Source organism: Mauremys reevesii, linkage group 4 (assembly GCF_016161935.1).
Source record: "Mauremys reevesii isolate NIE-2019 linkage group 4, ASM1616193v1, whole genome shotgun sequence".
Classification (NCBI taxonomy): domain Eukaryota; kingdom Metazoa; phylum Chordata; order Testudines; family Geoemydidae; genus Mauremys; species Mauremys reevesii.
The window spans coordinates 53,687,806-53,702,473 of NC_052626.1; the positions used below are offsets into that span (position 1 = coordinate 53,687,806).

The window sequence follows — 14,668 nt, forward strand, 5'->3', positions numbered from 1 at the left end:
CTTCTCATGGCCAGGGCTGTGTGTGGTAAAAGCAGCCCGTCTCCCTCCCTCCTGCTCCTGGCTGTCTGTCTTGGTCTGGCAGCCCCAGTGTCTTCCTGTAAGAGACTGCGCTATGTGTGGGGGTGGGGACAGGCAGCCCACATGTGCCTACCTTTCAGATGCAGTACAGGCACAGTACAGTATTTGCTTATTTTTTTTGTCTCTGCTACTGTCTACTTCCGGTTTCACATGGTGTCTGAGTGACCACTCAGTGGGTAACTCTGGTGTTCATATCTTTGAGGTTCTACTATACTTCTGTTGAAGTCAATGGCTAAGCTCTTGTTGATTTCAATAAGAGCAGGATTAGGTCTTTAAACATTTTGTAGGCCTGTCAAATGAAAGAGGTGTCTGTGCAGTTGCAAGTCCTAACTGTTTTCTCTAACTGAACATAGCACAGACCCTAGACATCATGACACAGGAGATAAATTATAGTTATAATATTGTTATTGGTTTGAGCTCTCTTTACTTTGCAAGAGGATTGACATTCTAGAGCGTTCTAATTCTGCAACAAACATTAATGATTCAAACAATATACTAAATTTGTTTGCTCAGCTGTCGTTCATCCCTTCAGACGGGTCTATTTTAAAGCCACTGATTGACAAAACACTCAGTCCACATTTAAAGACATCCATGCACTCACCACTATTCTCTACCTTAGAGAAACTGACATTTTTTCATTATTTTTATATTTTAATCTTGTTTCTGCTCTAAATAATTTTTGCCTGCTAGCATCTGGAAATTACCAGCTATGCTCTACATGATCAGCAATACGAATGCTTGGTAATTAAACTGTTCAAAGACTTTTAGACAGAAGATTCATCCTTCCAGAGTCTGACTCATTTTTGTTTTTGTCGTCTATTTGGGCTGCTAGATTTCTTGCCAGGCTAATGGTTTTTTTGCTAAGTGGTAATATGGCTGGTGGTCAGAAAAGGAACATTCATACCCTAATCATGCCTACTCTTCACAAGTGCTTTTCCAGCTAAACTTTATATATAGGTAAACAAATATTCCCCTCCTCCCAACAATAGTCTTACCTGCTTGTAGTGTTCCAGCATCAAAACTATCCTTCCTGTAGAAAGTTCTAAAACACAAGGGAATTGCACTGCAACCTTCTGAAAGTTTCTCGACAGCTTGTCTAAACACAGCAACCATATCATGAAGAGTCCTATCTAAATCGACTGACGAAGCAGATGATGAAATCAAGTTTAGGCATAATGAGATAGATGCACTAGATGCAGAACTGGACTCCACAGCTTCACATACAATTTGGCAGCCCTCTGACAACATCTTCATCACAAAACTTTTCCTTTTTGGTGGATCATCCACTACTGCAATGACATGCCACTCAATGAGTGCATCTCTGGGTAGGTGGGGAACCACGACCACAGTTAGCATTCCACAGACTGCAGCTACATCACTGTACATCTCTGGATCTTCGGCCTAAAAATTAAACAAAATATCCTGGGCATTAGCAAGGAAAGGAAAAAACCACAAGAAATAGAATTTTTATACGTCCTCACAGAACCTGCACCATGAGAATTTAATTTATAAAACTGGCAAAGCTATAAAGAAATAGTAAACATATTAAACATTAAAGTGAAAGGAATGACTCGTATTTCGTTATGTATATTAAAACAAATACAGTGTGTATACTATGATATATTCACATTGTGTTTATATGAATACTTCAGTGTTGTTATCAAGGACGCTTTGGTTTGTTCTGCAATCTGTCTTACTAAGAAAGTAATCTTAAGCAATTATGAGTTTAACAGCTAATACCTGCTCATCTTCCCAACCTTAGCCTCCTACTAGGTCTTTGTCATTCAAAGGAGGAGTACTGATCTTAACAAACTTTATGCTTATTCTTATACAATAGACAGGAATCAAAGAACAGCAAAACAGATCATGTAATGTGACATTTGTCCAGTCATATTCTTTGAATGTAAGAAATGTTAATGGTGCCACTAAGGCCATGGAAATAAATGAGCACAATACTTATGTTCCATGAAACAAATTTGGTTACCAATGACATAGGCTGTTCTGAGAAGCAGCATGTCTTGAACATAGCTTTCTAAAGGGTGAGAGCCTCTCCCTAGTGACAAAGCTCAGCCTGCACTGCCCTGCAGGTCTGAGGTTATTCTTACATTACTTGGCAAGCCAACTGCTGTGCCCGTGAGCTGTATTTAATAATGGCAAACAAGAACTGGGATAATATTTAGCTTCTTACTTTCCCTACAAGCCCTGTAAAAATTATAAGCTAAATTTTACTGTACCATGGTAACAACTGTGGGAAGGGAACACTGCATGTTCACTAAAGTTTCCTATGGGAATGAGGGGAGGAATTTGAGAAACTGCACCCTTTTAAATCTAACAGTTAAGGGTTTCATATAGAACTTTGTTCTGAATTTTTACTAATCCAGGGATTGGCAGCTGGAGAGACTGCCCTGCTGGTATTGCCCTGCACCTTCTATCCCTTTTCTTCTCACAGCACAGCTCCCTCAGGATAGCAACATAATGCTCTGAGATTTTAAAACCTGAACAGAAACTCAGAATGGCATACTTCAGCCTCCAACAACCTTAAAGTTAAGCATGGGCTTAAGTTACATATATTGTCACAGTTACAGAGTGAAATATGCCTCAGACCCCTTTTAGTCCCTCTGATGTGCACTTCTCAGGTGACAAATCTGGCTTCCTGCACCTCACTCTGAGTGGAACCATGCAGCAGTTCCCTTGTTTCCCAACTGCATTAACATGAGAAGCCCAGCTGCTTTTGACACCTGTAAACCCTTCCACTCCAGGGACCTGTGATGAGGAAGTTGATTAAAGTGACTCAAAAGTAGCATCTTCAAAACAAAGCATCATTTATTCATTCCCCAAAGGTACAAAGTATGTAGAGCAAAGGAGAAAAAACAACAGAAGACCTACTATATACATGGCTCTTATACCTTAATCTTTCTGTGCCAGCTTTTGTAAATGCTCCTCAGCCCTGCTAACCCCTATCTCTGGCTGGGAGAAACAGATGTACTGCTTACAACATGCTCTCTCTGGTTATTCCCATCCTAGCCTGTCAGCTTTCGTTTACACTCCCTGGGCAATCTCTGGCCACTCACTCAACTTTGTTCCCTTTTCTAGGTCTGGGGTCCTTAGATCACTCTCTTTTCATCCTTGGCAAAACATCTATGTCACTAGGGTGGTGCCAAGGAGCCACCTCTTCAAGGCTATGCACCACGCTGCTGTGTTGGAGAATTTGTTGAGATGCTCCTTATCTAGGCCACTGTTCTACTTTTCTTGCTTGGTTTCTTTAACAACCTCTTTTGATCTAACTCCACAGCAAGCAGCCAATATAAACAAGCACACAAAGACATACAACAGATATATAAAAAATAATACAGATATTTCCCAGTTCTCCACACGTGCCTAACTGCTTTCCTGAACCGGGGCCCAAATGAGTAGTACCATCTTATGTATGTATGTGTTCCTAACACATTTCAAACATGAAACCTGTTAAATAAAAATGAATCTGTTTATGAAAGTAAATCTTATTTTTTTATATATATCCCCCCAAGGAGTATTGTGCTGAAGGAATAATAAAGTACTTTTACCTGTCTTCTGAGCATATGAATTTTTATTTAAACAAGTTTTAGATTTTCTCTCTGGTCAATAGCTTTTTTCATTTTTTTTAAGAGATCAGACATTAAGTACTCTTGATATTAGTGGCTTTCACTTTTCTTCTCCTTTGTGTTTATTGACAATACCTTTTTTATATACCAATTTGCTTATACTACAGTCTATACTGGTAATTCTGTACATTGCCTGACCTATGAATGGAAAAATAATAACAAGTTAAAACAGTCATTTTACCTGAAGTCGATAAGGCCATAACACTCACCCTGCCTTCAATTCACATGCTCAATTTTCATCCACTCACTCTCGACTTCGAGAGGAAGGAATAATGACAGGTTAGAGGCACTTTATTTCAAAATTCACTCACAAAGTTATTGACAACCATTTTTCCACAGAAAAGTCTCTGCTGCTTGACCCTCGTGAGCTGTTTACATGAAAAATGCACTTACTTCTAGATTAACGATAGTGGAGTCTAATTCCATACCAAACATATAGCAATTGCTTTAGCATCTCTGTTTTTGATATGGGACCAGAAATGGGGATAATTTGTCTCAAATTGCAGTCACTTCAGTCATAATAAAATCTCACTGAGTACTGTTTGCTTTCAGTACTTTCATTAGGTAAGCTGGGGCTGTTATTAAGGTACCAACACATAAATGTTATATTAGCACTTAACAGTAGCACAGTATTCTCCTCCAGGAGATGAATTCTAACCTTGTCAATATAATTCTGCTCTGAGTGCTGTAAAACAGTTTGAAAAGATGAAATACTGGTGCTTTGCACTGGAAAAAAAAAGTCATGCTCATTCAGGCTTAAAGGCCACTTTGTTGGCCCAAGGTGCTGAGGTACTGTTTAGAAAATAAGTCTAAAGAAGCTCTCTCAGGTCAAATCAAGCATTGAGACAAACTTTTCTACTTTCTTATACTTGTCTTAGGTTGTTAAATCAATTACTTAGTATTTCTGCTTGCCTTCAGCTGCCATTTAGAATATGAGAGGAAATACAAGAAAGGCCAAGATAAAGTACATTTTCAAACTCAACAAATGATAATCATTCTGAGTGAAAGACATGCACTGTGCACCCAAACTGTCTCATAAATAGGGCCCTACCAAATTCACAGTCCATTCTGATAAATTTCATGGCTATAGGATTTGAAATTTAGTCAATTTCACATTTTCAGACATTTACATCTGAAATTTTCATAGTGTTGTAACTGTGAAGGTCCAAACCTAAAAAATGATTTGTGGTGGGGTGGGGTTTCAAAGCTGTTACAGGAGGGTCACAGGATTGCCACAGTCACTTCTGTGCTGCCTTCAGAGCTGGGGAGCTGCAGGGAGTTCCCGGAGGCAGAGGTGGGTCTGATTTTCCCCAGGCTGCTGGGAGTGCCCCAGCGGGGGGCTCCTAGCTGCTAGTCCCATCTGGGCTAGGGAGGGACAGGACTTGTCCTAACCTTGCACAGCTGCTCTTGGGGGGAAATCAGACCCACCTCTGGGTACCTCCTCTGGCTGCAGGAAGCTCCGTGGCTGGGGCACTCCCAGCAGCAGGGGAAAGACTGGACTCACCTCCACCTCAGGAAGCCGCCTCTGGCTGCAGGAAGCTCTGGAGCTGCTGCCCAGCCACAGAGCTTCATGTAGCAGGGGTCTGATCTCCTCCTGAGAGCAGCTGTGCAGGGAAGAGTAAGTCCCCTCCCGCCCCAGCCCAGGGACTAGCAGCTGGAGCCTGGGGAACAGTAGGAGCCACTGGCTGAGGTGCCCTCAGCCCTGCCCCTCCCACTTCCCTTCAGGATTTATTTCATGGTCTGTGACACATTTTTCATGGCTGTGAATTTGGTTGGGCCCTACTCATAAACTTGCATTTTGCAGCACCCCTAACCTTTGACTTAACATAGCACAAGCGATGGAGCTGCTGGGAACTAAAGATCTTTCTTATATTCCATTGTCTGTTATTGGCTCTTTAAACAGTGACCTTTCCCAACTTATTTTCAAAAAAGCACTGTCATTTTTGAAGAACAGAGATATTCTATTTGTTTGAAAAAACAGAGCCAAAGTTGTTACTTCCAAACAGCCTTAAATAACTGAATACCCTGCCTTTAATATCTGCAGCATACAAGGTATTTCTTATAGTATCAGGAAGTGCCAGGGAATACTGTATAAAAGGAGCCAGGACTATTTAAGGTAAAACTGGCAATTTTTAAAAGTTATTTACAGTTATCTAGTTATATTAATTTTTAAAATGTGAGTGGATTATACTGGATTGGGAAACAACAGGTAAATAATTGCATGGGGGCCCTGATACTTCACCAAGATACTTAAGCACATCAAGTAAATGGGAATATTCACTGTGCTTAAATTTATTCACGTTTAAGGAACATGCTGAACTGGGGTCTGAGTCTGTAAAGATGGTCAGGGTAGGAAGTGACTGAACTGACCTTTGTATCAAAACATTTAATATACAAAATCTCTCACCACTTCTTGCCAAATGAAGGAAAGTACACAACTGCAGTTTCTCACTGATTTTTAAACATATGATTAACCTGTACCTGGCTACCTTTCCACATTAACAATAAAATGGTAGTTTAAAATAGAACTGCTATATGCTCATACACAAATGCTTTCCTGAGTTTTCTTTCTGTCAAAGGACTTATATGCCTTAAGTTTGTGTGCCTCACTTATATGCCTTAAGTTTGTATGCCTCACTTATATGCCTTAAGTTTGTATGCCTCACTTTGTACGCAAGCAAATGAACTACAGAAACATGAGATGGATTTAAGTGGCAGGCTGCAAATTTATTAATATAACACTGGGACGAGGGAGGATACCAGGCATTTAATGGGTTCCAGTTGGGGGTTACAAGACTCTCAGCATATAACCAATAGCTCCATGTATACCTGCCATGGAGTGACAGTCTGTGAAGACTTCGGGTCTCCCCTTCTCCTATAGGCATAAGGTCTACCAGTGAAATTCCAGGTCTCATTTACCTCTGAAAGTGTCCTTTTTAGCCTTTATATACACTTGACACCGGTCACTAAATGTGACAAGCTAATCAGTTTTACTTTTCCTAATATTAAACTTACAAGTCCTATTGCTTTCCACGCAGCTGTGCCTCCATGATGCTGCGAAGAAGGTGAAAAAAACCTACTGGACCTTGGACAATTTGGTTCAATGGGGAAAAATTCCTTACTGATCCTATAACAGGCCACTGAGTAAATCTAAAATCATAGCTTCCGTGCTACAACTAAAGGGAGGGAGAGTGGTTAAGCTACATGGGACAAGATGCATTTGAAAAGCTTGGGAGAGTTTAAATGTGTGTATGTGGGGGAGGGCACGGGGTACATGTAGGAGCAACTTGCTACCCAGTCACCCATCCCCAGCCAATGAGAAGGTGGCAGATATGAGGTAGGGTGGGCAGTCACCTCTCTTGCCCCACATGTGCTCTTGCATCGCCCACCCCTTCTACCTTCTGGGCACCATGTTACATCCCCTACAGTCTGGTCATGACCCTTTCCTTTTGACTGCTGATGGGGCTCTGAGGGAGATGGTTAATTTGATTTCATTCTGTTTGCATTCTTCATGTACAAGAGATACACGAATCCCATCACGTATTCCAATGAATGCCTAATTGGGTATTGTATTACTACAAAACAGTGAACATACCTAAATAAAAAACATTGCACTGTAAGTGATATAAATTAACTTAAGAATGTGACACTCAAAAATGTTTAAAATAAGTCTCACTAACCGTAAAAGTTTTTTTTAATTAAAAAAAGAAAAAACCCACTACTTCTAAATCAAAGAGGCAGTTAAAAATATTCAGATTTGACAAGCATGTTTTCAATCCAATATAGTATTTTACCTAATGAAAAAAATATTTGAAAAAAGATACATATTTTACATATTAACATTTATTACATATACTTGCTTGTTTGGGTTTCTTCCTTTAAGTACATTACAAAGATATCCTTTTGTTGTACGTGTGGAGGTTAAGGTTTAGTAATTTCATGAGTGAATATGAGATATGACTACATTTTGAGAGAGAGAAATATATGCATAACTGCTAGTTCTACAAAGAACTGACTTAGAGAACAAAAATTGTTATGTTTCTTTTAGAAGTTTAGTTTATGCAAACCTTCTCTGTTATGTATTATTACACCATTACAATGGCAAGATCAATGTGCCTTTAAATAATACATTTAAAATTTCCTTTACACTGTCCGCATAAAACAGATTGTACCAAACTCCAGAGATCCAGTTTAAGCTTTGCTACAGTCTCCTAGAACAATAGGTTTACGACTTTTATAAGTGGAGATTCCACTAGGAAAACTGCAGAGAAATAAAAAGTCAATTCCTGAGGATAGTAAGACAGAAGTAAACCTTCTTTTCAGCATTCTAGTTTGTCAAACATGTGTGAGCCAAATACATCTCTGGTGTAACTCTATTGATTTCAGTGGGTAAATCTGGCAGGTCCAGTCTTTCACAGTGATAAAATTAAGTGTGAAGAATCTTTTCTTTCCAAAGTTTATTGTTGTGAACTACAAGAAATAATACAGCCTGGTATTTTGAATTCCTTTCTGAAATTACACAGGTTATTTGTCGTGTACTTAACCCCCCCCCCCCCAATTTAAAGGTAGTATCCAAGATTGGTAGATTAAAATGGATTTTAAAGGCTTTAGTATTTATTATGGAAGCAAAAAGGACTTTGTTATTTAAAAATCATGTTTCTGTCTGAAATTTTGCACCCTAATTCTGCAATGTGTTGCACAGAGTGGTGTGCACTTAGACTTCAGTGAGGTTATGTGTGGGTTCTGCAGCCCTCTTGTGGAGGGTCAACTGGAGGATGTGGGGCTTATTTATTTACTGTTATTAAAATTAACACTTGTTGTTACTGTAATTGATAGAGACTAGATAAAAAAGGCCTCTATTTTTTCAGTTTGTTTACTCTGTGCATTTGATAGCACATTCTGAATGGCTTGTTTCACTACCTGTACAATTTATAGACAGTTTCCCCTGATGTTTGTGTGGGTCTTTTGCATGCATTTTTAAAAACAGGGGAAGTGGTCACAGAACTGCAAAAATTGCCTTGGAAATTTAGGGCAAGATTTTTAAAGGAATGTAGGTGCCTGTCTCGCATTGGTTTCAGTACTTCCAAATTAAGCTCTATGCAAAATCATGGTGTAAGTTAGCTATCAGATGAAAGCTGGTCAGTTTAACTTAAGACATTTTTGAGTGTATACAATGAGTGCAACTCCAATTATGCACAAAAGGAATGTAAGGGAATTGGATTATATGGGAGTGAAGGATACAACTGGCTAGAGTCAAGGCTTGTCATGAGGACAGACCACCTAAACCAAGCATGTCAAAAGCAACTCACAAGAGAATTAACTAAAGACACCCCCTTAGGCCCCATCCTGCAGACTTACATATGTGCTCAACTACATGCACTGTGAGGAGTTCCAAAATCAATGGGACTATTCACAGTGTATAAAGTTATGCACCTGTGTAAGTCTTTACAGGACTGGGACCATAGTGACTAAAGTCCTACAGATAATTCTGATCTGAATAATCAGTATTATACACACTTTTTCCTCAGAGGATTTTTTAAAAAGTTAAGCAAATGTAGATGCTCATGACGACCGAAAGCGCTTAGACACTGAACCATTATACCCAAGTATGGTACAGGTTTGTACACACAACTGTGCTAATGCATCACAGTCAGTTATTCTAGCTGTTAAGACTTCCATGAGTAGAGATTGTATTAACTTATTAATACAATAAGTATTAATTGTATTAAATTATTTGATGATTCTGTGATGTTCAGTAGGGCTCATTGAAATTTAAGGCATAAATTATACAGAAATCTTTCTGGTGTACTTTTAATATAAGGGATACCAAGACTGGTGTGTAGCTTTTGATTTCTAGTTCTGGTTCTCTTCTACATTGTTTTATATCTTTGGATTTTTAAATATAATTTATTTGAGAAATTTAAGAGGCCGGGTGCTAATTATATTTAGGTTGTGTGACATGAACAAATATCCACTGAGAACACAACAGAGACCAGAATCTCATCTCACTTCTGACATAGCTAGTGTTGAACTCATATCTCTAGAATGAATAAGTAACTGAAAACTCTAAGAACTTTGGAAAGACTGTATGGAAAGATCATAATACCTGTGTTATACCAGGCTCCCACTTTTAGGGCTGTCAGTCAGGAAGCTTTCTTGAAGACTAAATTCACATAAATATTTTATTATAGTAAATTACAAAAAGTAAACAAGAAAAAAAAAACCCAAAGTTACCACCTGCCTGTTTCCATTAAAAAAAAATCCTCTGTGTACATAATCCCAAAGCCACACATTTCAGATGGAATACCTTTTTGCTTAATTTATCAGTTAAGGATCATACTTTTTTTTCTGTCTCTTTATCTAGTGATAAAGGCTCAATAACCCTATAGTCTGTGATTTTTCAACTAGCCATTTAATTTTACTCATTTCAATCTCTTTTCAAAACACATTTTATAGTCAGAGGACACAATGTATATCAGCACAAGAGCAGGATAAGATTTTTACATTGCTGGACATCAGCCTAAGGAAAAAAGTCACAGAATAACAATGGAAAGTATACAAGGAAATTTCTTATACTTTAAGATGAAAATAACTTTAATTGAGAGTACTGATTATACCAAGTTTCCTGCACACAATACTTGAGAGTGTATATTTAAACTAGTGACATTTGAAGAAGTTCACTCTTTAGAATTTGATAAATTGCACACAGAGAAGAATCATGTAACATTAGGAATAAGCCACTTCTAAGTCAACTGATTTATCAAAAGGTGTAACAAATAGGAGTTTAATAATTGTGATGAATTTATAGCAGTGAGCTAGAGTTCCAAGAGAAGCAAAATCTTAGGTGATTGCTTCTTTTCATTTAGTACTGTATCTCTATGAATGAATCTGTACTTGAACGACACAAAGGAAAAAATAATAGTTACTGATACTATGCAAATGAATGCATCCTTTGCAAAGCACTGAAAATGTAGAGTGGGCTTTATGTCCTACCCACAGCTTATTCTGTCTTTCCACCAGTGCCTCTGTGCCTGATCTCTAAAAACCCATACTGAGAAAGCAACCATCTTACTCATTATGGCCTTTAATCTCCCTTGCCGATAGTTTTAAATTTTTAAACAACCCTATGTCGCGCTTCCTTTTATGTGTTCTCATAGCTACGGAAATAATTTTGGAAGCAAAATATCTAAACAGTAAGCATAATAAAAATGAAACAGGTTAAAGCTTACTAGCAGCAGGGAGCAGATGTAGCAAAACTCTGCCAGTTCCCCTACATTTCCTCCCCAGCAGGGACTTTCTATCAAGCTGTGAGTTAGTTCTATAGTATAATGCAGGCTGCTGTTACAGCAATTGCACCTTCCTATACCTCAGTATTGTACTAAGAATTCACTTTGATTTCTGATTTCTTTCTTTGTAATAATAATGTTTAAAGCAGTTCCTGCAGAGCTAAATGTAAAGTCAAGCAGTATATGCCAGATGATCAGAAGGGCATGAAAATGTGAAATTGATAAGAAAATAATTATATATTGAAAAGCTATTTTCTTTGCTTTAAAAATATTAACTTTTCTCTTGCCAAACTGAAGGTTCTTGAGCCAAGAGAAAACCAGTTAATGATTAAAGTTAAGGTTCCTTGAAATACGTCTCAAACATACATCATTCAATATATCAGTTACAATGTGGAAAAAAGATACCTATTCAAGGAACAAAGTCATAAATTGATAGCAATATAAACTGAAAGCAAATGAAATCTGCCACATGAAACATGATCACAGACTGTCACTCTTAAGGGTTTTATTCTTCATGTGCAGTGTCAAAAATAAGTACTTTTGGAAAGAGAGTAACTGAATGAAGGATGTTAAAGGTGGAAATATTCTACCTGATGAAAAGCAGTTGAGGAGGTATATTCAAATAGGGACAAGAGAAAATTTAATGGCCAAAATCTCTTCCGTGGCCATTAAAAATGACTTACTTTAAGATTCACAGTGGACATGTCAGGTATTGCTATAAGTTGTCTTTGCAAGTCTGCTTTGCATCTGAAGTCTTGAATACACTTGAGCTGTGGGGTTTATTTTCAAACACAAAACCTTAATTACGACTCCATACTTCCTCCAGAATACATTATATACCACCCACTTAGCCTGTGAACATGTCAATGCTAATGTTGCTGAGGTTGTAATTAAGCTTTTGTGTTATATAGTAAGGAAGGTTAATATGGTGTGTGTTTACTTATTTGTTGGAGGCAGAAAGAAGTTTATTGTAGGGAAATAGGGTAAAATCTTGGCTGCACTGAAGTCAATGGCAAGACTTCCATAGACTTCAGTGGGGTCAATATTTTACCCACGGAGTAGGCCACTGCCATTGGCAACATGCTGTGTGGATGTGCAGTTAAGAAGTGTCTCATAAATTGGCAGTTCCTTGCTTTCAAGGATTTGCATTGCAAGTTGTCACAATTAATCAGCCTTAATCCCACTTCTCTGTTTTTGCTTTGTTTATAGGGAGTCACATCTAAAGCAGAATATAATACCCTGACGGCACAGAAAGCTCAGCTATAGGAAGACGGAGCAAATTGCACTAGTCCTGCATGGAATACACTAGCTTCTTATTCATTTCCAGGTGCAATTCAACATGGTGGTATTAGTCATTGAAATCCTATATAGTTTGGACCCTAGCTTCTGAGAGACTTGAAGGCAGTGCTAGGCAGTGCCATAGCAGTTGAGACCAGCTGATAACAGTTCATATATTTGGGCATCTGGAGAGGTTGAGGCAGGATATATTCAGTACAGGGTCCTTGACTCTGGAACTCACTTCAGATGCTGATCCAATAGAGTCTGGATTTGTTAATAGACACATACTTCTCACCATGTGTTACACAAAGATATTTTAAAAAATACATTGAGTACACATAATATCAATACACAGAGAGACACACACACTCACTACATGTGTATCTATATTGTATATGGATATCTAACTACATACAAAATGTGCTCAGAAACAGTAAAGGACACATTTTAAAAGCTGATAAAAATTTTACCAAAACTACAGATCAAGAATTGAGAAATGTTGGCAATAATGTTTTTGTCAGAAAATACTTAATATTCTTTTCTTTCATTTTCTAAACTGTGTGGCTTTAGATTTCTCTTTAATTTGAGGTATATGGTTTATCTATATGCACAAATGCTTTTTGTAATCAATCACAGAAGATTATCCTGGATGTTTCAACAAAAATTTTTACTGGTGCAAGACCTACTCAAAAACACCTCCACAATATTTATCATTAATACATGTCCCAGATGAAACAAAAAACAGGTTTCAAGTTTGTTTCCAGCTTTGTTTGAAAAATTACAACTGGAAGATTGACAGGGAGTTACAAGAATGTATCACACTAGCTGAAAGCATTTATTCTGCTTCATGGCAAAGAACAACAACAGAGAGGAAGTTAAAGAAATTATTCACTGCTGAGCTGGCATACATGTTACTGGGTCAACAGTTAGCACTGTCTGATGTGCAGAAGTTTAAAGTGGCATAAAAATAATGTTAGTTCACATTTATGTCACTATGAGTACTAGCTTGAAAGTGGAGTAGAGAAAAGGACAAGGATTTTTTTTTGTTCTGACATTTATGAGTAAGTAGATTGGTGAAGATGTGGAGTTATATTTTGGAGCCCATATGATAAGACTGAAGGGAAAGGAGTGGGATGAAATTGTATATTATGGCCAGAACAGAGGAACCTGAGATTATAATAGGGTACTGGAGTACAGCAGGATACCTTGGATTGTACTATAAATTAAGCTGGGAGAATTTTCCTGTGGAGAAGTTACTTTCCTGGGAGCTTTTCCCTTGGTTTCCTAGTTTAGGTTCTGACTCATGACTACAGCCTCAGTGGCAGAGTAATAATAGGGTTATGTAGCAACTTCCCACTCCAGCAGAGATGAGAGAGACATGAGGGCTGGACTTGAAGGGTGATTTGTTTTGGGTGGTGGGCTTTGATTGGGGTTTGATGAGGGAGAGTTCTAGTTTGTATTTTTCTATTTCATTGTGGGGGGTTTTTAAGAGCAATTTGTTGTCCACACACAATAGAAGGGCTTTGATTCCTGCCCTAGAGGATATTATTTGTTTGTTTCACTACAGCAGATACAACTCATCAATGGCTACTGAGTGGTGGTTATAAGGGTACTGCCAATAGATTTGGGATGTGAGGCCCACTGTGGTAGTTGACTGGCTCCTGAGACGTGGGTCTTGGCTATTTGTTGGGGATGAGTACGAGAGGATTCATAAGGAAGAGACCATTTTCTAGATGTAGACCAGGTATTTAGCATTTGATATCAGACCCAATGGTCTTGTTGAAAGTGTCTTCTCTGGAGCTTTCAAAAGGGACGCTACTATGCAGTTCATGCTATTAAATGCAGGGTCATTGGTTAATAAAAATGCACTTTCTGTTTGTCGAGTTTGCAACAGTGGTTGTCCTTTTGGACACTTGGTTATTCCTGGATTCCCAGACAGCAGCATTAATACTGAAGACAGACCGTTCTTACTGAGGGATCTTGGGCTCTGAATTTTATTTTCCTGTTGATCTGATAAAGTGCTACCCTGTTAAACCATAGTACAGCAGCAGTGATAAAATAGATTCCTAAGGGACTCTATAAGAGAGAGCCTTTTGGCCCCCATATACCACCAAATGAAACCTTCTGTACCGGAAATAAAGGAGTGGAACCATTTACAGTTTGATTAGTAGTGTCTTATGATTAAGGATAGCAAAAGCTGCAAACATATCTGATATCAGTAAAGAACACGGTCTTTCATCTGTCAGCTGAAGAGTGCTCATTGCACAAACTAATTCTAACTACACATTCTGTTAGGACAAGTCCCTAGACTGAAGGTAACAAAGAACCCTGTTCCATGCAGAGGCCCCGGAGGTTGATTATCCAACTACTTTCTTGATCTTTCCT

At 38.3% G+C, this 14,668-nt stretch overlaps 1 protein-coding gene across 7 annotated transcripts in view; it reads right to left on the reverse strand.

Annotated features, from left to right (window-relative positions):
- The window catches only part of DPH6 (diphthamine biosynthesis 6), a 380,184-nt gene that overhangs the window by 60,652 nt on the left and 304,864 nt on the right, over positions 1-14,668 (reverse strand). For all 7 annotated transcript variants that reach the window (XM_039533241.1, XM_039533240.1, XM_039533239.1 and 4 more), the window contains one exon: positions 1,074-1,479. In XM_039533241.1, the coding sequence (XP_039389175.1) occupies positions 1,074-1,479 (406 nt within the window). The remainder of the gene's footprint in view (positions 1-1,073; positions 1,480-14,668) is intronic.